The sequence below is a fragment of the Haplochromis burtoni genome, unplaced genomic scaffold (assembly GCF_018398535.1).
Source record: "Haplochromis burtoni strain Fernald_Lab_line unplaced genomic scaffold, NCSU_Asbu1 Contig_156, whole genome shotgun sequence".
Lineage (NCBI taxonomy): Eukaryota > Metazoa > Chordata > Actinopteri > Cichliformes > Cichlidae > Haplochromis > Haplochromis burtoni.
The window spans coordinates 229,261-255,900 of NW_024582517.1; the positions used below are offsets into that span (position 1 = coordinate 229,261).

At 38.6% G+C, this 26,640-nt stretch overlaps 2 protein-coding genes across 2 annotated transcripts in view; both read left to right on the top strand.

The window, feature by feature from the left end:
* Nucleotides 1-399: 399 nt before the first annotated feature.
* On the top strand, nt 400-6,017 carry tamm41 (TAM41 mitochondrial translocator assembly and maintenance homolog). Its single transcript, XM_005932300.3, has 8 exons — nt 400-834; nt 1,388-1,570; nt 1,890-1,982; nt 2,168-2,318; nt 2,806-2,951; nt 4,317-4,482; nt 4,636-4,698; nt 4,971-6,017. Exons 1-8 carry the CDS (start codon nt 697-699, stop codon nt 5,060-5,062), a joined length of 1,032 nt encoding a protein of 343 aa, XP_005932362.1. The 5' UTR covers nt 400-696; the 3' UTR covers nt 5,063-6,017.
* A 2,921-nt stretch (nt 6,018-8,938) lies between these two features.
* Nucleotides 8,939-26,640, top strand: part of vgll4b (vestigial-like family member 4b) — a 38,243-nt gene continuing 20,541 nt past the window's right edge. Inside the window, exons 1-2 of the mRNA XM_042224950.1 lie at nt 8,939-9,129; nt 11,838-11,911. Coding sequence (XP_042080884.1) covers nt 11,848-11,911 — 64 coding nt within the window. The 5' untranslated portion in view covers nt 8,939-9,129; nt 11,838-11,847. The remainder of the gene's footprint in view (nt 9,130-11,837; nt 11,912-26,640) is intronic.

Sequence of the window (26,640 nt, forward strand, 5' to 3'; positions counted from 1 at the left end):
TAAAACTTCAGTTATAACTTTTGAAAAAGAAACTACGTATAAAAACTCGCCCTGGTTCAGTTTTTTTTTTAAAGCGACTCCACATAGGAAATTAGCATGACCTCATTCCCTCCTGCTAAACCTAATGGAAAACTGCCATCTACTGGCTAAATATAAAGCGGTTCAAACGTCTTCAAATTGTTTTCCAAGTAGTAAACTGTAGTAATACGTTGAAATATACAAGTATTTCTGTAAAAAATACAACACACGTGTATAATGGCTGCCCACTGCTTCACTGAGTGAATGGGTTAAATGCAGAGAGCGATTTTCCCCACGGGGACCAATAAAGTACACCTTCTTCTTCTTCTTCTTATTAAGGGTGATTAAAGGGAATTTAACGGCTCCCGTTGCTTACCTCCCATTACCAACGACATCTCCCGTCAGCCCCCGGTGCGGAGCGGCGTCTGTGACGCATATTTTCGTCGACTCTGAAGTGCACAGCTGAGCTAAACTGACACTATGGACGTTTAACGATAAATTGGGTCATTTTAATCCTGTCCACTGGCCGTGATCGTGCTTAGTGCCACTGAGGCCTTCCGTCTGAAATGTCTCTCATACTTCACGGAGTCGAGTTTGTATTTTACGACTTATTTAATAGGTTTTCCCGCCGTTAACCAGCTCGTCTTATTGCAGGACAGGTGTCTCTGCTAGTTCAAAATGACTCTTCCAGCTCTGCACAACACCAGCGTGCTTTACAGACGGATACTGTCACAGTTTCCTCAGGACATCAGCTTAGCGTTTGCCTACGGATCGGGCGTTTTTAAACAGCATGGGACCAGCCAAGGTCAAATGGAGGTAAGACACATAGCTGTTTCTGAGTACTCATGGCGTTAAATCTGCACTGTAAGTATTGTATACAAAATACTTTACACATTTTTAATCCGCAAGTTAACTGTACAACATTGTATTTGTGGCAGGGAGCCATCTACCCTGCTGTATTCCCTATAATATTACACACATCATTGAAAATGTGTATGTTGGGACATGAACTCAATATTTGTCCATGAATGAGGCTGTTTGTACATAACAGTCCTATTATTATGTAAACACAGATAATTCCTGAGGCATTACACTGCAATACTTCAAACCATCATACAGTCTTTAAAAAAAAATGAAGGAATCAAATTGTTTTCAGTGATGTAAACACCATATTGTGTATTACATCACAACTTTTTGCACACGTGTAACTATGGATTGTTCTTATATTTCTGACATGCATTTACAATATGTATATGTTACCACGAAATCACACAATACACTGCGATACCTATGAAGTTGTTCCTTAACAGTTTGAAGTTGTGATGTAGTGAAATGCCTTCGATCCTCTGTTGTCCTCTGATACACGCAGAAAAACATGCTGGACTTTGTGTTTGCGGTGGACGACCCGGTGACGTGGCACACCATGAATCTGCTGCAGAATCGCAAACACTACTCCATCCTCAAGCTGCTGGGTCCCACGGTGATCAGCTCCATACAAAATGATCACGGAGCTTCGGTGTACTACAACACGCTGGTGCCTGTGGATGGAAGGGTAAATGACTACATTCTCATAAACCTAAACACATCTGTAGGTCTTTTTCTAGTTTTCTCTATGTGTGCACCATCAATGTGCCCTGCTCTAACTACAGACACAAAACTCCTCACATAACCTGTGAATTTGTCACAGCAGTGATGGTGTTTTGTGTTGCTTTGTAGGTTAGTTTATAGGATCACCTCTATACAAAATGCATGTCTGAATCAAAAATCATTCATTTGTTCATGGTGATGCAAGCATGTTCAGATGTACATTTACTTTAAGAGGTTTTTGTGGGTTTAATTTATTAACTGCATATTTCCTCCCCTGTTCTCAGATAATAAAATATGGGGTAATAAGTACAGACTCTCTGATTGACGACCTGATACACTGGAAGACCATGTATGTAGCTGGGCGCCTGCACAAACCGGTTGGTATCCAGATTGGACTGTTATTGAACCCTCAGACAAACTATGCTGATTATTTTACATTTATTAGAATAATTATTGTAATGTGTAATCTGAAATGGGATGCAAGGGTTTAGAACAATGTTTTTGTTGCATTCACGTTTAGTTCTTCTGATAACGTAGTGCATTGGTCTGCACTTGTGTTTAGGTGAGACTGCTGGTCCAGAGTGAGAGCCGAAAGCTCCGCGCTGCCCTGGTCGCCAACCTGAAGAGCGCTGTGACTGCTTCCTTCCTGATGCTCCCAGAGAGCTTCACTGAGGAAGACCTTTTCCTGCAGATAGCTGGTCTTTCTTATGCTGGTAAGCAGATTTATAAAACCGCACAGAGCTTAAGAAGATTGCATACTTTCATAGTTACTTTCAAGTTGCAGATTTAGATCAGAATAAGATCATGTCTCTTTCTGATCTTTTTCTCCCATGTGCACACATTTACTGCTTATTTGTGTTATTCAGAGTCAACACAGGGATTAATATCCAAGCTGTAGTGCTCCAGCTTTTGTAGTTTAGAAAAACATACTGCTTGTTCAGAAGACTTCAGAATTATTCAACGTCATTTTAATTAAACTTTTTAATTTTCCTGATAATATGCAATGAAATGGCTTGAAGTCAACACATGTTATCCTCATCATGAGGCTTTCAGTGTCTTAAAGCAAAGAGTGTGCGTACAATGACAGTGCTGTGTAACACTACAGGTTGTTATGGGAGATGATTATGAGTGTGCTCCTGACTTAGGCAAACTGAAGTGTTATTTTATTTATTTATTTATTTATTTTTTGCTCCTCTGAAGGGGATTTTAGGATGGTGATTGGAGAGGATAAGTCCAAGGTGGCCAATATCGTCAAAGACAACATTCAACACTTCAGGATTTTGTATAGCAACATCTTAAGAGATTGCCCTCAAGTGGTCTACAAACCTCACCAAGGAAAACTTGAGGTATGATACTGTAAACAGGCACCAGAAGAATACACACTTTCTTTCAGCATCTCTGATATTTGAGCAACACAGCTCAGTTTGGACATTGGGTACTTTTACAGAGTGTCAGCTGAATAAACTGAAGTGCTGTACCTCAGAAATTGTCCTTATTAAGCGTTGAAATGTAATACCATGAAACAACAGCTACCGATATATTTCCAGAAATATAACAAGATGGATAAATTCTTTAAAGTGCCTTTGGACCTTTTATAAACAGTGAAATTATCCAGTTGTCGTGCCTGTTTTGTGAAATGCACAAATAGATTTTCACACTAAAAGTCTACAGTAATTAATGGTATAGTGTGGTAACTGTGTGTCTACTCAATAAATGGCAAATTTCTTTGCAGTCAAATCTGTGTACTTTTTAAATGCTGCAACCACTCCCTGTTTTTCCAACGAAACACTGAATACCTGAGAAATGACTCTGAGCGATTACGAGAAGAAGAGGCAAGAAATGTGTATGTCTTTGTATGTGTGATATCTTTTGCAGTCATCTGTTACAAGATGGGGAGTTTTGCAATGTAAACACGAGCCCACTTATAAACAAAACAAAAAAAAAGCATGACACATAGCAACATGCGAGGTGCCACCTTTGCTGCTTTTGTTGGCACGTTTTCAGTGAGGTTACAGTAATATTATGCAACCATTAGCATTAGCAGCTGCCTACATGTGCATATGTTGATGTGCAGATCAGATCATAAAACCATTACCTATTCATCAAAGCTTAATACTTTTTAAAAGCCATATTTTGTATTAAAATAGTTGAGGTTAGTGAATTATATTGACCTATATATGTCATGTTGAGCTTCGCAGCTGTAAATAAATATTCTGGAGCAATAGGACCAATTTTGTGAACACAAAATGCCTCTTAGGTTATGTCTGATAACGGCAGATCAGAGATGCATTGGCTGTTTGTTAGTTTCTTTTCTTTTTAACTTTTAAAAAATGTACCTGATTTACAGTGCTGCAGAGATCCCCAATGACTCTGATTTCTGAATAAACTTCTACAGAAGCATACTTTAAAAGATGACAAAAAAGTAAAAATGCACTTTCATTCCTAATAGTTACAATGTAAAGCACCTGTAGAGCTATTCTGCCAGCTATCACTGAAAGCTGATTGTGTTCATCTGGACTGTTCAGTGGGAGAAGCATTTTGTTTCACCCAGGTGACTTCTTCAGTCAGGTTTTCACATCTTTATAAACGATATATTTTCATAAAGACTGAAACTAGCACCACTAACGAGCAGTGGGCCGTGAGGTCAGTTTAATGATCATTGGCCATCTATATGTATCTCTGTTCATTTATTTTTGTATGTTTTCCTGAAGGTTGACAAAAGCCCAGAAGGCCAATTTACTCAGCTGATGGCGTTACCTCGGACTCTCCAACAAAGGATCACAAAGCTGGTTGATCCTCCAGGGAAGAACCGGGATGTGGAAGAGATCCTGCTCCAGGTGGCTCAGGATCCTGACTGTGGAACAGTTGTGCAACAAGGTAGAGAAGAAAGATGACGAAGAAATGGGATCGGTTCTCTTTAGAGGAACGTTGGCATAAGCAGAGGCAGTGAGGGAGGAAGAAATGGGTCATGGAAACAGATATTAAGTGTGTTTTAATTACATGTTTGAGCTTGTTTTTATTGCTTCCCAGGTATCTCATCCATTGTGAAATCCTCCAGTATAACACAGAGTATCAAAGGCATTGTTACAGCTGGTAAGAAATCTTATATTATGTACTGTGTATTATGTCTGTGTGTACGCCACAGCTAGATGAATGGTTTACCTGAAGATAGAGAGGGGGGACTGGTCAAACTGGTGCATTCTAAAGACAACCTGCCTAACAAGACCTCCAAAGCTCAGTGTCCATCATATATTGTTTGATTATTCTACACACAATCTAGATTATAAAAAAATTATTGGGGTGATATAAGAGAACTATGTTATGCATGTTAATGGGTGGTCCGTGTGATCCTTTCCCTCCTCCAGGATTGTGGAAGACTGTATCCTACAGCTCCAAAAAACTGATGAAGATGTGGAAGGGCGGGAGGAGGAAGCCGTCGGTCTCTCAGATGTCTTGACCTTGTCGGTTTACCAGGAACTTGTTCGTCTTTGTTACTGTCAGTCTGACAATCTAATGCTGCCCGTCCTTTTTTAAACCCCATCTAGAACAATCACACCCTAACCTATGGTTGTATCACTTTGTAGTGTCTACGTATGCGACCTATGACCAGGTGTAAGGCCGTGTGTAAAAAAATAAGAACCATCTGTGCTTGAGCCCTCATTAAATTCATATAATTCATGAATAAAGGGTGGCATTTTCTAAGTTGGACTGAGTAATGGTTGACATTTGCTAGTAGTACAGATTAGCCTTTCTGGATGATGGACTACAGTGACTGATGACATACTGAAAGGTCTGAATGGACTTCTTTTAAAGGCCATGCAGTAAAATTGGCCCAAAATCAGTGTTAAGAACTTGAAACCTGTACCTCAAGTTTTGTGAAGGAATAAGTTTGGTCGCATGTGTGTCTTCTGAATCAATGTCAGTGTTGTGTTGAGTTTTCTTTGTGAACGGTGCTATCAAGAGGTTAGGTGGATGGATCTGTGTGTCAAACATCCATATTTGTGTGGATATTTGTGACATAATGCTTTCCTGAGCCCTCTACCGTGTCCATAACCATCCCATCTGAGTGCCTAACACTTCAACTGTAAAACTAAGTCTTGAGCCTCAACCAGGCCTTTGAATGGATAAGAAGTGAGTATCGGCCAAAACGTCCTCACTCCACTAGTCTAAAACACAAGCTAGTCCTCACGAGGATGGCACACTTATTTCCCTACACATTTCACCAAAGATCTCTAATGTTCAACTCTTTAGTCTGTGTGTCTTTATTCACTGACTTTATTATTTGGTTTAGCTTGTAATGGAAACCTGAACCTTTTAATGGGAAGATGCACTGATTGGTTCCTTACAAACAGGCCTGTAGTGTAATTCAGCTGCAAGAAATTGCTTTAATAAAATTTCTAATATAACATCAATTGAGACTTTTTCTCGTGTCGCATGATTTTATTTAGCCATGTTTAGGAATGTTATTTCTGGCTTCTTGCATCCTATGACCTCGTTTTATTTAAACACTCCTTTTTTAAAAATTGCTGGTCTTTTAAATTGGATTAACTGGCTGAGTGTACCTCCAGTTGCGACCACAGTCCAGACAAGATTTTTCAGTTAATGGTGATTCTAAATTCTCGGTTTGTGTCGATATGTGAGAGAGTGAGTCCCTATCTGTTTGTGTTAGCCCCACGATGGACTAGTCCAGGGTATACCCTACCTCTTCCTCTAGGATGATTTAAGGATTAAGAAAAATGTTATTCTTTGTTTCAATTGAATTTGGATTTTTGTATGATAGACAAGCAAGACAGACCCCGAACAAGCTCAAAATGAGTACATATTCCAGGATATAGGTATTTCCCCAAAATAACTGTCCATATAGTTTATGTTTAAATACAATATCTTTGAGCTTCAGTCATAATCATGGATATAAAATTAATCACAAAAGCTTTTCTTCTTTCTATATTCTTCTTAAAATCCAAATTACAAAGGGAACTTCTTTAAACTAAAAAGCATAAAGGTCCTTTGTTCCATCACAGTATAGTACAATCATAAAAGAGCAACATCAGTTAGTCATACTGTTGTGTTTTAGTTGCACTTATCATGACTCATACTTCAGTAATCGCTACATATGAATCATCGAGACACTATTTGAACTTTTACTGCATTATTAATGACCTGCGCTTAAACACATTTGTTTGTTTTTGCAGTTCCACAAATCGACCAACACTGCTGTTAGTGTAGGAAAGTAAGTTTCTAGATTTATACAAGTACTGCAGTTAAACACAATTTTCCTGTGCAGTGTTATATTGCTACATTTTCAGAACCCTATGAGAGTAAATATTTTTGGCTTGAAGATTCTTACAAAAATGGTGTCTAAAAAAAACAAAACTAACCATACTTCCTCTTTTGTTTGTTTTGTTTCTTATCTTTTCTTTTTGCATTGAGTGAAGGGTTTTATGGAGATATTCCATAGTTTTGTTCATTTCATTAACTCAGATTGTAGGGGCAAAGTTTTGGTGTAAACAGCATGAAATCCATCCATCCTGCCCTATATCAAGGGTTCAGGCCAGTGGTGGTTGTGTCATGGTGCTGAGGATATTTTTTAGACACGCTTTAGGCCTCTTATTACCAACCACCCAAGCTCGCCAAGACCAAATCATCTCAAACTGGTTTCAGGAACATAACAATGAGTTCTGTACTCAAACGGCCCTTTTAGATCTAATCGTGCTCCTCCTGGTCACTCCCAGTGTAAACCCTAACATTTCCAACACTGCCTCCTGTCGTTTGTTAATGCCACCGTCTCCAAAGCGTACATCATAGCACGTCCGAAAGCCAACTTGTAAACTTCTTAATAAAGCAGAGATGTCAAACACAAACCAACTTTGAGCTTAAGTAGGTCAAACCAGTGAAATTCCTCTTTCTGACAGGGTAAAGAAGGTTAACTACACATTTTATCCCTGTGATATCGTACTATAAGACGAAGAAAAAACAGGAAGGGTTGCTGTAGCTTACTGCCCAGATTGCCCTGTAATTATAGAACAAAGCGCTGTGTTATTTCATAGAATATGCCCCCTTTTATGTGCACCCATTGTGTAAAAAAAAAAAAAAAAACCCAACAAAGAACCCCTGAAATTTCTAAAGTGCACAGTGAAAAAACAGGAACCTTTTCATCAATTCATTGTTTATCTATTACTTATATACTTCGGTGTAGTATGACCATGGAGAGGGTCTTTATCAGCAGAAAAAAGCTACTAAAGTACATGGAACATTTAAAAATACTTCCCTTCCTTCATATTTTCCAAAGCCATCATGTACTCTTTGGTATTTTTTATAATGTGCTCTATGAATTAATTGAACAGTACATAGAATTTGTTCCCTCTCGACCAGGTGTTCTGGGAATCCATCCTACCTGACAAACCATCCTACCCGTTGTTTCTACGCATGCGCACAACACGAAATTCAGTGGCGAACCATCCTACCTATGTGAATATAAGCTACTAACATACTCTGATGGGTACGATTAAGTGCCAAACCGTCCTACCTTTGTAAATGTGACGTACAAGCATACTTTAACAGCTAAAATTAAGTGGCGAACCATCCTACCTCTGTGAATATGAGCTAGAAGCATAATTTTACAGCTAGAATTCAGTGGCAAACCATCTTACCTTTGTTAATAACAGCTAGACACATACTCTGACGGGTAAAATTATGTGCCAAACCATGCTACCTTTGTGAATGTGACCTACAAGCATTCTTTAACGGCTAAAATGAAGTGGCAAACCGTCTTGACTTTATAATTATGAGCTACAAGCATACTCTGATGGGCAAAGTTAAGTGGCAAACCGTCATACCTACTTACATTTGTGCTGGAATGACTCTGTGACAGCAGAAATGTGCATAAACTACTTACGGTAGGACGTTTTGCCAAAGTAGGACGTTTTGTCAGAACACCTGTAATATAAAAAAGGTGTCAGAAACACAGTTTTGACAGTTAAAATATCCCGTCTCATGTCAGTACGTCTAAATACTTGCCACACCCCATTCTCACTGGTTAACACTCGCACTGTGCGCGGGTGTAAACGTGCCCTTGAGTCACCTAATAACCGTTTCACAATCTCCGAGTCTCAGAGTAAGACCTAATAATGCTGCACGGAGTGACAGCAGGGGCTACAAACCTCCAGAGGATGTGATGCAATGCGTCATTATCATAATATATGCTGATATCACTGCTCCCGTCCTTCGCCAATCAGCGCGCTTCACTTTCACCACCTGCTAGGAACTGAATTCCATCATTCCAGGCATTCCTACTCTCTCCCTCCCTTCCCCGCCTCCTCCTCCTCCTCCTCTTCGTTTACAAGCAAGTTTGTCCCGACAGCTCTGCTACTATTGTCTGGCCTCGTACGGGACCGCTCAGTCGCGGCTTGAGTTTTTTTATTTTTTATTTTTCTGGCACTCTCTTTGGGACCATATGTTTTATTTCGGTTAATTTTTGTGTGGACGCTATCATTCTGGAAGATACCAAAGTGGCGCTTGAAGGAGGTATGTGCTGCCAAACATGAAGTTGTGTGTCACTGACATTGTTTCGTTTTTGTTTTTTTCCCCCAGTAGTGTGAGAGTGCAGTGTTTATCTAAGCTGCGAAGGACAAATATTGGACCCTTTTTTCCCTGTAATATTAAGCTTGTAAATGAAGCCTGTGTATTGGAGCGGTTAAAAATAGGGCTGAAATATTATCGAGCGCCTTCTTACACATTTCATTCACGATATGAAGCAGTGCTGGCGGGTTCCCAAACTTTATAATGCTTTCGGCCACACGCTTTTCCTTTAGAGATTTCACTTGTTTGCAGTGAGTGTGGAGGAAATGAGTGAAAGCTTATCAATATCAAGAGGCTATGCATTTCCTCTCCAGTGCCAGGCAGAGTTCAGTGCAGATCCTTTTGCTCTAATCCTTCCTGGATAGGGTTCATCTTAAGGGACCGCTGTTAAGGAAGCACTGAGTCAGACCGATATAAATACTCTCACCGGTGGGAATAAAAGTGGACGCACTTGCTACCATTATATTCGGCTTTTTTTTTTCAGCGCAGACCTGTCCCATCAAATGCTTGTCGAGTTTCCTTTACGCTCACCACCGTGTAGTAACGAGGTATCCCCGCGTAACCCTGCTGCGTTTGCGGTTTGATTTGAAGTCGTAGTACGGGCTACTTTTCAGTAGTAACGATGCTTGATACTCTGTTTTCCTTGAGTAACAAGGTATCCTAGGAATGCAGAAAGAGGGAAGAGAAATGCGCTGGAGCATTTTATAAATCCACAAATACCTTTCATAGCTCAGCTAGTCAACACTGTAGGAGAGAACTAAAAAAATAATCTTAAAAAAACAAACTAAGAAAACAAAACTCTGTGTCTGAATAAGAATATGACAACTCTAAAGTGAATAAAAAAGCTCTAAGTGGTAATAATGAAGTGTAATTACATCAGGAATGACAGATGGCTGGTTTATACATACTCCTGCTGATGATAAATGACAGTGTAGGAAGCATAATTATTTTATAGAACGACTACTGAACAAGACAGCAAAAAATGATATATATTGTAGGCCATGCTTTCTTCATGTTAATGAGTGAGGCTCGCAGACCACACAAGTGTTTGAAGGTACTTTCACAATCCATCTGGATTAAGGGCTTGCTGTCAGTGCAGCAAACTCTTAATCCCAAACTTGGCCCAAAAGTGAAAGGCTTATTGACAATCAGCTGGATCCAACAAAGACTCTTAAGGACCAGTCACACATGTGATCTCAAGTCTGATCAGTACAATGAAACAACATTCATATAATTTTGAATTTCAGTGAAAGCACCTGGCTTTTTTAATGATTATGATCTGGTATTACAGGGCCGATTTAAGTTCATGGGCCACATACAGTCCGGTTTGATCTCATGCGAGTTGGACCAGTAAATCCATTGTATCATAATGTTTTTGAAATTAATAATTAAATTTAGTAATTACATGTGCATCACAATTTAGAGTGAACCTTCACATATAGAGTTTCACGGAGCTTAAAAACCCAGAAAAACAGATTAGTATTTAATAATTTAAAGAACTCTTGGAGCTCTGGAAGTCTTTCCATACATTTTCTCTGCTGTATAGCAATGCTGCCATCACCACACCAGGAGAAGCAGTGTGTTTTCCCAAAAAATTTAATTATTTTGCAGCTAATTTTATTGTTATTATATATATTTTTTTCTAAATCAATCCAGTTTGCCAAACTGAACCCTTTGGCAGCATGTTCTGGCCCACGAGTCATATATTTGACACCCATATGTTGATATAATTTTCACAGTCTAATGACATAAACGATAGAAGTATCACCAAAATAAAAGCTTGTAAAGTTAAAAACAGTCCCCTTATAACCACGAAATAGACATAAACTAAACAAAGACATTTTAGCCATTTAAAGAGTGTTTGATTTGTTTAATGTTAATCATATTATTAATTGCACGCTTTACTTTGCCCCAAATTGCATTTAAAGTAGCCTTTTAAGAGAGTTTGTAAACCTTTCACTTCAGGGTTATGGTTATCTTTGAGGAGTTGCACATGTGCACTTGGTGGACCCTCAGCATTCATGCACCAAAGACACTCGTAGTCTAAGCACGCTCACTGGGAATATATCATTTATTGCAAAAGGGAAAGGTCCAGTGTATGCGGCTAAGATTCTCAACACACCTACCTCACCTATAAATAATAAATTAAAAAAAAACATATTAATATTGACGACAGTATATATTTGGTAAGAAATTTGCATTTTTATTTCTGTTTTGAGTAAAGGCTGGTTTGTTTCATTAGTGCTGAAAGGACACAACTATTAAACACTGGCTTGTAATGTTTGACTACAATGTCTTTGTTATTATATTTTATATTTATACCTAAATCAGGTGAGACTATTCTAGTATAAAGGCAAAGTCTTGGACAGGTGATTGTGCTAAAGGAACACTAAGCACAATCATCTTAGTGATGAGTAGAGAAGCAACATTTTGTAATATAATGAGGAAAAAACGAGAGAATCTTTTATATTTATATTCTGCATCAGTTAAAGCAGTCAGATTTCTTATTTTTACTTTTGTGCACCATGAGACTTTGAAACAGTTTTGGAGCTTTTAAGGAAATTAAATATTAACTCCTTTTTTTTGTTTGCTTAAACTGACAAATAGTGATCCCTAAAGAGTTTTGACACTTTGCCCTCCTCTCTGCCCTGCAGGCATCCAAGCATGGAGACGCCACTGGATGTTCTGTCGAGAGCAGCATCGTTTGTTCACGCGAATGAGGAAGAGAGTAAGTTTTATCAAGCTTCCATTTCTGCTTGTATTTATGAGCCTGCAGAAATCGAGTTCAGATGCATGCCGCTTTTTTGCTTCCTCTCCCTCTCTATTGACTGTTGTACCATTGAAAGGTGCAGGCAAATGATTTGTATCATTACAGTCATGCTACATATAGATGAAGTGCAACTGTATTTACAGTCTAAACCCCCGGGCCACGTTTTCTTTCATAAGACAATCGGTGTCTTTGTGTTGTACAATTGTGCTTTCTGATTTGCAGGCAAATTAGACCAACGGCCTTCAACTGTCATCACTACTTCTTTTTAACCAGCAGCTTGCTGTTAACCTGCTTTTACTGAAATCAGGGTGGGGTTTTATCTTTCCTGCTGCTGACTCTGTGTCTGTGTCACTCTCATTGATTTCTGTCCATCTTCTTCTCCAGTCATTCACTTCATCGCTGTCTTAATTTCTCTTACTTTTTTTGTTCCGGCCTCTTCTGTCATTTCCTTTCTCTTTCCCTAATCATGTCTGAGTGCTTCTGGCAGTGCAGAAAAAAATTCCTTCCGAGATTAACGAGAAATGGCCGGTCCTTCTCAGCAGGCCTCCCTGCAGCCAGCAGGCTCCAGAGCTGAGCGAAAACTACAAGGACACTTAACATTCAGTGGATACCACTGATAATTGACATGCACTGTTCAGAGGAGGCAGCTCAGTTTGTTATTTTTGATATTTTGCACAGAAACACAGTATGTTTGTTTATTTGACTTTTAATAATTGGTCTTTGGTAGAGTGGCATTGGAAATGTTTGTACTTTTGTTGAGAGAAAAATCTAGAAGCTCTGACTTTGTGATTTTTTGTGATTTATATCCATAAATACCATGATTTGAATTCTTAAAAGAAACAGGACATGCAGTGAATTCCACTGAGACAAGTGTTTCTTAGTATCATTATTTTATAGAGATTCAGTCTTCCTGTTGTGTCTATTTCACTTTGATAAAACCTGCTAGAAGGTTATTTGAAGATCCCCATTTTGGAGCTGATTAAGTTGACGCACATATAAGCAAGTCATTATACAGTAAGATAATCAGAACTGCTGTGTCACCAGCGTGTTCCTGTAATGTTCTGACTCAAATTAAGTGGAATATCTGCTTCCTTGTACTTCTCAGTAAAAGGCCTTGGGATCTCCCCACCCCTCTTCCTCTGCTCCCTCGCTCCCCTGCAGTGTTTTTGTTTTTTTCTCCTGCGCTGATGCCACTTTTTGTTGTCAGCTGTGTATGGCCTCTTTGTCCAAAGACAATGCACGCAACCTGTTTCCACAATAGTGCGGAGAAAACGGCTTGAATCGGAGAGCCAGCTGAGCTAACTGCTACACTAGTCAGCTAACGAGCGAGTCTGCCAAAACTAGCTTCAAGTTAGTTGAACAACCAGGCCAACAGGCAGTTAAGTCAACAACCTCTGTGGGCTCATTTGCATTTATGACGAGCCTTTGCAGAGACCGCGCAGCACTTGACACCAGAGCCTTGTCACAGATCAGGGAGAGGCTCAGGCCTGCCTTTTCAACAACTGATTTAATTCACGTTGAATGAGTGGGGCTCACTTAGGCCACTGCTTTGGATCAGATCAGCTGTTCCAACCATACCCCTGCATACCCCTGCAGATAAGCCATCACTGTTTGAAATATTTCAGGGAACTATAGAAATGCCGTCTTGAAGGACATAAAATTACTGAACATGAATAATGTATTGACATTACTGCAGTAATGTTTAGAAATAGATTTGCTGGCTCAGGCCCAAATATTAAGGCTAATTGAATATGAAAGCTTATACTGTACAAGCTTAAAAAGAAACTCTACTTCCATTAGTTCTAACAACATGAAGCAACTCTTCAAGGAGAACCCATAGATTGTATAGAAGAGGTGATGCAGTCACTGTGATGTTGCTTAGTTTTGTGAAGACTTGATGTGCTTCTCTCATATGCTTATTACCTGTCAGTCACACTGTAAAGCATTCCTTTCTTTATCCTCCTTTTTGACTCTGATATACAAAAGGCACTTCTGTATTGGTTTCACTTTTCAGACCAGGAAGTTTTTGTCGTTTATACAATTCAAACATTTTGTTTTCCTTTTTTTGTACTTGTGATGGGCTGATAGCAGTAACGGCTTTGTTCACGAGAATCTGCCGACAGTTAGAAAAGTATAGAAATATCTTAGCCTTGGATCTACGTTTGTATGTCGCCTTGCAGGTTTATGAGTACAGTTAAAAGAAAAACTGGTTTTCCATAGAATGTGATCTGAGTCAAAGACAGTGCTCTTAAACTAATGCAACACAACAAGTTTCCTGATTACAGTACACTTATCATTAAACAAAACCAAACAAACATTTAAATGTTGCTGTTAGCTGCTACAGACCTGAAAGTCAGACTTCTGGGCTTCTCACAGAACTGGTTTAATTCTGCCGTATCGTTTGTGCTAAGCATTGAAGGCTCTCTCACGGTGAGAGATGCATTGCATCTCTGCAGGATTAATGTCCAAGGCTCTGGCTTGGTGCTTAGAACCTCTGCTGAGCTCCAGCTGCAATGCCACCCTGACATTCTGTAAGATACCTGGATCAATTTTGCAGTTCACTTTCTCTTTCACTTTCACTTACTTCATCTATAAGGCGATGTTTGCATGCTGGGACGAAGTGGCTCTTTGCACCATATTTTTTGTATGTTTCTCTAAGCAATTCTAAGCAAAAAACTTCGATGAGAAACTACAACTTTAACCACTATAGGGAAAAAGCCTGCTAAAAAAATTATATAAATGTATATAAATATACTTCAACCTACTCCAAATATGAAACAGCACAATGCTTGCATATACATACCTACAGTACACACACTCTTCAGCAGTACCGGTCTTTGTCAGGGAGCCACCTTCCGGTTTGAGGACAAACTGTCTGCATGCAACACTAATGACAGGTTTTATGCTCCTGAAGCCGAATATATGGTAATTACACACATACTAAAAAAACAGTGAAGTAAACTGTGCCTTGTATTTATTGGTGAATGTGGGTAAATGCTTAATACTTGTCATCACCCTCCATAGCAATTTTGGTGTCTACTTGGAAGATCTCACGGTGTGCTCCACCCTTCCTGGAAGCAGACCTGTATTTGAAAATCAGTCTAGAATGCATTGCAAGCCCAGCTTCAAGGACAGATTAATTATTTTTGTTTGTAGCTTCGCGTTTTCTGTGTCTTATGAAATATGCATGCACATTTCCTGAATAATAAGTTACATAATATGTTTCATAAATTCGGTGAGCGCTCTCAGTGAGCAGGCCCAGATTGCGTGTTGGATCGTGGACGTCAGACTGAAGCCAGTCATTCCAAAGAGAGCCAGCTATTTAGGGCTCTATTGAAAAGATGGAATACGGACCTTTTGTTTTTGACAGGAACCACAACAAAGGAGGAGTTGGTGCCAAGAGAAGGTGGTTGTGGTCTCGTATGGTGCACTCAAATCCTACTTGTTTGTTTATAAAATAAACGTACACGCACGCACTTTCAGTATACACCCTTTATTGTTATAGTTTCCATGGTTTGTTGAAGCACTCATTCTTTTTCCAACTATTTCAACTGTCTTCCTCACTTATACGAAATTCTGACTGATTGTGATGAGTGGCATACAGTAGTTGCTTTTTCTTATAACAATAACAAAAATTGGATGGATGGAGAGACAGACGGATTGACAAACATTGTGTTTTCTGGTTCTGCCAGTTTTTATTTTATTTTCCAATCTGTATATTGAAAAAAGTCACTTCATCACTTTGCATTTAGTGCTTATTAGCAAAACTTAAATAAATTGTTCACAATAATCTCACTGTGACACGAGCTCTCATTTTCAAGATCGTCCTGTTTTAAATATCCATAAAAAACTGTTTAAACATAGTATAGTTATTACAATAATAATAATAACTGGAAAATTACAAGTAAAAATAAAATAAAAGACTGTAGCAATAAAACAATAAGAGCAGGAACAGCCATCCAATAATGCTTTCTCCATCATCCTCAGAATCTGTTTAAAACCATTCAGTCCAGTTAAGCTGCACAGATTCAGATCCTGTTGTAATTTGTTCCGCGTATAAGAAGCATTATAAGAAAATGCTTTTTTCCCCAAGTTCTGTGCATACGTTGTTGTAATAAACATTAAACAAATGTTAGCACACTCACATTTTCATTTACGACAGTGAACTCTACAAACATTTTCTTATAAATACTAGCAAAGTAGCATTATCATTGTTAGCAGGTAAGCGAATTGGTATTAGCTGGTGTTAGCATTAGCTAGAAATGCTAATGTAGGAACAGTGGTATTCGGTAATTATTAGTCTTATTTAAATATAAAGATAATATACCATTAAAAAAAAATCCAGAGCAGATTTATAAAAGGAGAACGAGGGGATTAACAACACCCGAAGGCTAAATTTATATTTTGTTGTTTTTATTTCAGTTCTTAAGCTCATTAAATGTTCATCAAATGGATTTCATGAAACTGGCTTTGACACTGTGCTTGCAAACGACAGTAAACCTCCTCAGTTTAGTCACACAGCTGATGTTTATTGAGGTGTACCGCAACGGTAGAGGCAAGTTTGGTTAATCTGAGCTGGCACTTTTCTAAACTCTTAAAGGGTGATGTAGAAGTTCTTCGAGCAAATGTATTGTCCGGACTAGTCGTAGCATGTCGATGATGATTTGTATGTACTTGGATCAACACTGAAAGGGAAATCGGAGACCTTGCATCACTGCTCTTTGTCTAAACCCATCCGGAGGGATTCTACGTGGGAGGTAATTTGATTGAGAATTCGTGCCCGTGGGTGGGATGGGTTTGGTTTTGTTTAGGGCTTCCTTAGGAAAGAGTAGGTTTGCCCTCAAACCTGTTTTGGTTTCTGACTTTTCTTCAGTTCAGCCCGTGTAACATGACACAGGTTTTAAGTGAACATGAAATGTAGATAATGAGTAGCACAGCTCCTTCTGTGTAGTGCATCAGGCTTGGTGGGGCATTTTGAAGGAAATGGCTTAGATCTTGATGCACACGATCTTGTATGTATGGGTAACCCAGTGGCTCACAAGAAAAACAAGTGGGTCTTTGATTCAACATTGGGAGCCAATGATAACATTTTGCATGATTCACAAAAGGACTGCATACATGCAAAATAGACATTTGTTTAACTGATACCTTTCTGAGTTTCTGATTGTTTGGCAAACTCACACAGAGTAGAGAAATCCAGCAAGTCAGTGCTCTTGAAATGGTCTCATGTACCTCATATAAAGTTGAGACTTGTCATCAAACTAAACAAAAGTATTTAACTTTAAGGCAGAAGGTGACATTTTATTAACTTTTAAACAAAGCCTGCCTGCGAAGCTAAGCTAACTGCCCTCTACTTGTAGAATAAAATTATAATTTTTAAACAGACATTAATACTCAAAAGAAATGAAGGAACTTCTGGCCTCTGTAAAAATGCTAAGTGTTGACACTTTTCACACTTTTTTTTAATCTATCCATAACATTAGACTACGATACATTATATATAGCAGCTGGACCTATGACCATTAATAGCCCCATGGCACATCTCTATTATAACACATACATATAGATTCAGTCCATGTTTTTCACTGACAAACTCTGTCTTGTTTTTTAGACAGTGGTTAAATTTACAGTAAAAGCTACCAGCAAGAATCAGCCACAAGCAAAACAATGGAAGACAATGTGGAACATGATGGCAGACAGTGCAGTTATTTTTCATAATACCTTTTATGTGTGTCCTGTATTGTGTCTAGTTCAGTTGTTTTATTGGTCAGCTTTACTATCAGTCCTGTAGCCGGTATCTCTTATGTTTCATTATTTTACAGACTACGTATTACAAGAACTGTTAGGCCTGTCTGGGTTATCGCCCCTATCAGTTGTTCTATAGTTCAAAGAGTCTGCAGTAGAAAAGCCTTGTTTGTCAGAAAGGTCTTTATCAGCTGTAACGACCACAGCGATTTAAGGCAAAGTGATGTAAAAGTTTCTCTCATCCTATTTTATCTCATATTTTATTGGTACACTTTTTCCATAGTTCTTTCACATGTGTTTGTTATGGTCTTCTTTTTACCATAACAAAAGACATTTATGGTATGTAAAATATTACTGGACCAAAGGCTTTGCAGTGTGTTTGGCTGTTTCTGGGTAGGATGAGTTAAATGATAAAGAGTGACTGGAATTGCACTGGGATTATTTTTTATCATCCTCCAGTTTGATAGAGTTAACTGTTACTATAAGCCTGTTATACTATGATAAAAGCAAAGAGGGAAGCATTATTTGATTCTGATGGCCAATAAAAACAAGGCATAAAGTAATAATGGACTCTTAGGCATTATGAATGTTACTGCTCCAGTAGTAATATTACTACTACTTCTCAGACAAATGATGTGTAGCTCTCCATGTTAAGTCCATATTCACTGTCCAACTTAATTATTATTTAATTTAATTTATTTATTTATGTTGCCTGCAGCAATCAGGATTATTGTCTGAAGGCCAATAAAAATGCCCAACAGATTTTATTTTCCTAAGTGAATCATTACGGCTTTGCCAGGTTGGTCCACTTGACTGATCCTTATTATTTATTTATTTATTTATTTATATTTTTACTTTTAAGTTATTACAATCTGAACACAAAAGACTGGGGGACAAGAGAAGTTAAAGAAAAGGAGAGGAAAAGAAAAACAGAGGGGGAGAGGGACAGAGAGAAAAGACTGAAAATCCGATGGATCACCTGCTGGAAAAAAAGAAAACAAGCAAAAGAGAACAACACACCAAGGAAACCAGCAGTAATGGCGCAGAAGCCACAGGGGGCTGCAGTGACATGCCTGCAGGCTCTGCCGGCAGCCTGCTATGCCAGAGCGGGCCAAGCCCCTGGGCCCAGAGAGCCGAGATCTGAGGGCCCCACCAAGCAGCCGCTGGGAGTGAGCCAGTACACACTCGAGCACCCAGCTCTGGACACTGAGAACCACCAATGCACTGACGGGTGAGGGCATCAGCGACTGGCATCAGTGTGGTGGGGGGAGACAGGCCCTCACACTCAGGGTGGCCTGAGATGTTCCCAGAGAGGTGGAGTCTAAGACCCAACCTGACATATAAACATAGACCATGTAGTATGCTAGTAAAAAATTAGCTGAAGTAACGAAAGTAAATAGTAAAACAAAAACATAACCAGCTAGCAACAATTCCCAAGTGGCATGTTGCAGGATGAAGGAATATGCTCAATGTGGATGTAGGTGATTATTATTACGGAAGTCCATGTCTAGCCATGAGATAATTAATCTGTGGATATGGTACAGTATATGTGTTCTGCTAATACATCCTGCAAACGTCTTTTTGCACTACCAGTGTAAAAAACTTTGCACTAGCGCCACTATAGCCCAATAAAATAGTTAATATTAAACTCCTTTCGAGTGTGAAATCTTAGTCTCTTAGTCTATAATACACCTGAGCAATGATTGCAGTGGTTGCTCTTATTGGATTCTCTAGGTTTTGAGCCCAAAGTCAGTGTACTGTGTTTTGATACTGGTTCTATTATCTTTACAGTATAGCAAGGGGAGAAAAAACATATTTTATCTTATGATCTTTATAGAAAACAAAGGAACTTTACATACATCTGTATTTCAAAAAAAAAACCAACAGACAGAAAGAGTGCCAGAGAGTGCTCTGGAGTTCTTTGATGATTGACCTTCCTCAGAATCATACATTCGTACAATTTGAATGACCCTGAGGGTTTGTTCCCCTCCTGTTCCTGTGTACAGAATACTGCCATGGCTGATTTTCCCCAATGCAGCGTAACAAGCAGTAAATGAAAGATGACTTCATCTTTCTTTACCTCTACACTATACACTTCCTTTGACAGTTGTATTTACATAGGGCTTGACCAATGCACACTTACTCAGGTATTGCATCACCGCCGGTTCAGCAGACGGCTATTAAAGCGACAAGTTCTACAGGCTGCCATTGTTGCAGGGTCAAAAGTCAAGTGTCACAAGATCATGGTTCCAAGCCTTTTTTTCCCTGTTACACACAGTTTTCCCTGTAACACACATATACAAAACCTCAGATTGTTTTGTATATGTGTGTTAAAAAATGTAATTTGAGTTTCTTACGTTGACCAATTGCTTTTTTTATAGTTTCTATACAGATATTACACATAAGCAAGTACTTGTCTCTCAAATTCGATATGACATTACACTGCAATGTGGTATATTTCACAGCAGACTCCTTTAGGCATGGAAATCAGGCTTTTTGCAATAATATTTTACGGCATCAACAGCATCAAATATGAAATATGTATTGAGAAAATAGTACAAAGAATTATCATCTTTATTGATTAATTTAAATTATTAGAAAGTTAAGTAACTGCAGAAACACGCAGATCATCCAGCACACTCCTTACTTTTGCGTATCCACCAGGTTTCATGTAAAGCTCCTCTCTTCTTTCTTTACATGAGTTTTCTATAATGAGTGAAATAGTCAAGTCACGTTCAGAGAACTCAGCTGACAAGAGGCGGTGGTTGAATTTGAGTCCTAACATTGACATTTAAAATGTAAAAGAAACCGTGTCCTAGATTTGCTTTCAGTAAATGTCACACTTGCTGGTCTTATTGCAGCTCTGTGTCTCAGTGAGGGAACCTTCTCTCAGAGCTGTGCTGACCACACATATTTGACATTCCTCTCTTTTTGATAGCGCTCGCTATAGCTACTGAGAATTAAATAAAATAGGATTGCATTGCCTTTCACAAAAAAAGGTTGACTTTTCTAGTGCAGGAAAAGCATTTTGATGAGTCATTGTTACTTTTCTTTTTTTTTTTTGTTACAAAGGTAGTTCATTTGACCTGTCCAAGCATACAAAAAGAAATGCGCACACATCTTATGCAAGGCAGCAGTTTTAAAGAATGCATTGCATTTATTTATTGCATTCTTTTGTGTTCACCTAGATGAATCATTGTCTAGGTTAGATTTCTCTATTTTCTGTAGATTTTAACTTTCAAATGGGAATTTCAGGGTTACACTAAGAATATCAACTAATATATTGTGTTAATTGCCACTGCATCCAGCATAGCAAAGCAGGATACAAAACAAAGATTGAGAAAATGAGTGGCAGTGGCACAGACATTCCCCCGGGGTCGGTTTGCTACAAGCTAATTGTTAGCATGGCAAGAATGTTGTCATAGGTTCGAATGGCTGATGGGCGGAGTGATCCTTTTCCATTACTAGAAATAGAATCCGTTTGGTGTGATATATTTGAAGTGCTTAACCATTCTTTAATTAGCAACAAAAGAGACACTGACCACCCTCAACTTTTCTGTGTCAAAGTTGGATTCCATATTTGGAAACTTTTCTCTCTTTTTTTGGTGGTTATCAGCATTTTTTTTGAGAGATTTGAATCTCAACTTGCTGTACATAAGATTGGAGATGTGTTTCCAACAGTAGCATAATATTAGTATCCAGCCTTGCATTGCCTGAAGCCAGCGTAGCCAATGCCAGCCAGTTTCTGTCAAGACGGTTTTCTTTATGCCGTAAACAAATATTGGCAGGCACGCTGCAGGGGAGGAGTAGATGAAAACACTTAGAGACAGAGGGAGAAAAAAGATCAGGCAGATAGAAGATGTGCAAATCAAGTTTAGCACTGACAGACAAAAACTCTAAAGATGAGCAAGAGATCACGTGGAGAGAAGAAGAGTGAGGAAGCCTGCTCAAACTGCAAAAAGCCAAACAGGACAGATGGACTATACTGAAGAGAAGGTCACAGATGACTAGGATGTCTCAGCTGTGAGAGAACACTTTGCACAGGACATAGCAGGCTTATGTTGATTTTAAAGATCATATAACACTATTAAGAAACCACCATCATTGTTGATAATAGTTACACTGACTCAAGTACTGCAAAACACGCATTTGTAACAATATTAAGATAAAATTAAGGGAAAGTTATAAACCACAGTAAAATAATTTAGAAAAAGAAATGGAAACCAGACAGAATTAAAGCAATTTGACAATACACCACTATGAACGAGACCTAACCCAGCTAACAGGTAGAGGTGAGTTGAGGACTGTAGGAAGATGACCTGATCTGAAAGGTGAAACTGTCCAGAGGTTCAGAGCTGAAACTAAAACAGCTCAGTCTGCTTTTAGAGCAAATCTGGGAACTACTCGAAACTTCTCATGACCTAAGCGAGGCATATGGGACATAAAGTTTTAACAGATCTGATAGATACTCAAAGGCAAGCACTTAAATGTGAACAAAGGAATCTGGTTGCCATTAGGCAGCACCACCATGAAATGGTCTTTGTTCCTTAAATGAACCTTGGAGTAGCTCAAGCTTGAATCTTCAACCTTAATGGTGTACTGACTCTTATTCAGAGCTGTCAGTGTCCACGTGGCCCAGATTCCAAAAATATTTGTATATAATAATGTATTTGTTGCGATACTTTCCTCTACATATATTTAAACCTTTGTAACATGATAGAAGTTTGCTAAATGTCCTAAAATAATACATTCTGAATTATACAACTTAACCTCCTAAGACCCGAACTCTTCCAAGACATGCATTTTTAATTTCTCTTTGATATTCGGGCATATTGGGGCCCGATGAATGTAAAAACAAAGAATTACCAGATTTTTTTTAACTTTATTTTTGTTTTTAAGAAAAATGAGAGCCACAAATGAGGATATTCATTTAAAATTTTGATAGAACAGTAGCAGTATAATGTCCTCGTAAGTGGATATCAGGCCTTTGTAGAGCAAAATTGAGTATTTTTGTCTAAATAACCCAAAATGTGATGTCCACATATGTGGACGGCAGGTCCTAGGAGGTTAAGGTATTTTTGCCGTTAAGGTTTAGTAATTGGATATAATGCAAAAAGTAGGGCATATTGTACATAATGGTGATCTCCGTCATTTACCTCTTGTCTCCCATTAAGTTTGTTGTATCTATGATGTCAGTAGTATTATATTACAGAGTTAGTATGTAGGTTTTAATCGAGTTCGAGGTTGGTGTCTCTTATGTGATGACAGGCTAAAAAAAACCCCCAAAATAACAAAAACACAAACTCCAGTGATGTAATGGTTAAACAGTCCCACCAAAAGCGAGCTTGTGTTTAATATTAAACAAGGCCGTGCTTAATAATAAACAAAAGGTTTCAGCTTTTCACCCCACGCCAGACAAAGGCGGGAAATGACTGAACGGCTTCGCTTCCACACAGTCACCTGTTGTTGTCATTGTTTCAGTGCAGCAACCTGATATTTCCTCCTGTGGGAGTGTGTGCTCACAGAAACCATGTGTAAAGAAGCGGGGAGATTTAAATGTTTAAACTAAAGCTTTTGGATTAATTCATAGTGACGTGGAGTTGTGTTGTGTCATGATGTAAAATATAAGAACATCAGCTGTTTGCAGACATTATAGCTGCGATCAAACCTTTTACAACTTCGAGGTATGTGGAAAAGAGATTGTTCAGTAACCAGCCTCATACAAGAGGCTCAGACGACACATTTCAGCAAGGAAAAACATCTTTGATGCATTATGTCACCGTGTAAACAAAGCCAGTAATGGTTTGGGGAAATTTCAGAGACGCTGTAAAGTCATCAAGGGTTTGACCTTTAGCCGCTGCCACTGTGACAGTTGTTCTTGCTCCACGCCTTAATGAGATTCTGTTTACACAAATGTTATTTTGTGTAAACAAAGAAAGTGATAAACCTCTATTCTTTTCTCACTTTTCAATAAGGCGTGAAGAGGATTCAGAATACGGAGAAGAAATAGGAAGCATGAGCAAATCAAGAGAGCCTTTGTTATAGTCTTTAAACTGTTAGCAGTCGGACGTACCGCCCACGGGACATTGGATGGTTTAGGGGACTAATAGGACTGCTAAGGGGTTAAAATCAGCGTCATCTTTTATGTTCTGTCAGTGTTTGTGTCGCAACATGAGAGTGTGTTGATGAAGCATTAACATGAATTACCACCTTGCCTGTGCAGCGTTGCTATTCCTGACACACCCACTCTCTGGAGAAGCCCAGACCTGATCAGAGACACGTAAACATTGGAGGAGATCAAAAAACTAGGTCTGATAGCACCTTGTCATGGCAGATTACATTAATGAATGGGTACAGAGGAAGCAAGGGGGGGTGATGGCAGGAAAGCTGGAAAAGTTTGGCTTACTAATACTAATGGATCAACTTCTCCTGTTTAGGTTCTAAACTAAGCAAAATTATAACTAAGCATAATTCAAACCTGATCAGCAAAGTCTAAATAGGACAGGTGTTATTGTAAATGTAGTCTATGGTCCGTAGTAGGCAGAGGTAAAGATAAATAATCAGTAGCTGATGGGCCATACTGTGTTTCCTAGAGCTGGCACATATGAGTTGTGCAAAAGAAAGCAGGCTATGGAAACAGTGAGGAGAAAAGGTTTATTTCCTCCTTAGGCTAACTTGTGTGTAACAACTTGCCACTGCGGAAGAAAGAGGTGGATTTTCACCAGCTTGTTGTGTAACCATTAATCTGCTTATTATACTTATTCATCTTACAGCCTGCAAGGCCAGAACAAGGAATGTTGTGTTGGAGAATGTGTTTTTCTTTGTAAGCAAACTCTGTGTAATGCATTTGTGATAACTGCATGATTGGTATGCACGTTAAAGTAAATGTCGCCACCACAGGAATACTCATGCATTTTATTTTAGCTGCAATCAGACCGCATTATACTCAGAAAAAACAAACATACCCCAAATGCTGTTGTTGATGATATTGCTGATGTTGTTAATTGTATTTTATTGGAATGCAAAATGTAAAAATTACAGTTTTCTTTTATTTGATGGCTTTCAGTATTTTTTACAAGAGTAAGTATAAATAGTTTAACATAGTCTCAAAAGTTGGAATCATCCTTTATCCATTATTATGTTAAAAAAAAAGTCAGGGTTCAGTTTATATAACTGAGGTCCACGATGTTACAATTTAGCTCTCTTTTACTTCTTTCACTTTGGGACTATAAACCTGTGTTCAGAAGGAAGAAACTTGACATCAAACCCTTGTAACTTTCTGGTGTACAGGGATGTGGGGCTAAGCTGTGGCTCACCAGTAAGCTTCTGTTCTTCATTATCATAGTTTTGTCAGAGTGAAAATAAGAAAGTTTCCTTAAATATGACAAATATTGATGCTAATTTTCACACTTATCTTCACAGTTTGCTTCAAATTGAAATTTTCACTCAATTATTGTTTTGCACTATTTCTAATATTGCACACATTCCACCAGCTAACCCTTATTGGACATGAAAGGAGGCTGTTTTCTAAATTCAGTAACCATTTTTAATAGATTACTATGACAATTTCTCATGTAGTAGTTGCCATGTAATAGATGTTGTCTCGAGGTCTACTAGCTGTGGGGATTCCCAGATATTTCCTCCAATGCCATTATGAGTTTAACATGTTGGTATTTAGTTGTACGTCTCATTAAATATGGTATGTATAATCATGAAAGACCACCAGCATGATTTGGACTTATCTAGTCAAATGCACACATCTATAAATGTTGATTGATATTTATTATTTGTTGGTCAATGGAAGCCTCTATTGGCCATAAGAGGGCACCAATCTGTTATTATCTGAGAGTTTCTGTACACAGATGGATAGCACCTGTCTCTCCTTATCTCTTCTGTTACAACAGCTCGGTGTATCCTGAAAAGTTGTGGCACTAAACAGACTTAAGCTTCACAAAATATTTGTGCAAGGTTCTCTGTCCGGAGAATAATGTGAAGCACTGAAAGGAGTTAGCCTGAAATCAACCTTTATGTGACTGAAACTGCAAACAATGGCCGTCCGAATAGACACGAACCGTGTTCCTCAGTTCTGAGTCACCACTGGAGGAGGAGGAGGCCAGGAGGAAGGAGAGGAAAGGCTTTTGTGTGTCTGTGTCTGCACAACAAAGAAAGGAGAAGGCGTATAGACCAATGTGTTTGTGAAGCAGGATGAAGTGGGTGTGTGTTTACATGGATGCGAACGGCGTTTGTTGCATTTGTATATTTCTGCGAGACAGGAGGTAAAGTTTTTTTTCCTTTTACATTAGTTTGAGCAGTTTTAGATTTTGGGGGTCTTTTATTAAATGACAGAGATAGAGGTCTGTTTGTGCTTTATGAGAAATGTAGACTTAGCATGTAAAGTTAAATCCACACCATCAGATATTTCCCACAAAACAAATCCACTGTGCTCTTTTCCATTACCCTTCCTTGTTCTTATTTGGCCTGTTTGTATGTTGTTACGTAAGGTTACCAAGACCAGAAACAAAAACAAACATGCAACACTAATATATGGTCACATTGGCTAAATAAGTTTTCCTCCCTTTAATTTGGAATCTTTCACTCTTTTGCTTATTTTCTTTTCTCTTGCTGTCTTTCCATTATAAATATTTTATTTTGAGTGTAAAAGTGAATATCCACAGGTATTCTGCATGTATTTGTCACATGAAAAACTCCGACACTAAAGCACAGCCACACCTAGTGAGGTGTGTTGTCATATGCCCTGAGGAAATTGTTCTTTTCTCTTCTCAACAAGCTATGCAGTGTTTTGAGCTTCATGAGTCTATGTACTCTTTTCATTCCCCCTTGCCTGATCAGTGCAATCTATCTATCTATCTATCTATCTATCTATCTATCTATCTATCTATCTATCTATCTATCTATCTATCTATCTATCTATCTATCTATCT

Bases quoted from the DNA above. Each gene is read 5' to 3' on its own strand.
- tamm41 (XM_005932300.3), top strand. From the start codon at position 697: ATGACTCTTCCAGCTCTGCACAACACCAGCGTGCTTTACAGACGGATA. The intron at 835-1,387 runs GTAAGACACATA...TGATACACGCAG, and splicing joins CCAGCCAAGGTCAAATGGAG to AAAAACATGCTGGACTTTGT. The intron at 1,571-1,889 runs GTAAATGACTAC...CCCTGTTCTCAG, and splicing joins TGGTGCCTGTGGATGGAAGG to ATAATAAAATATGGGGTAAT.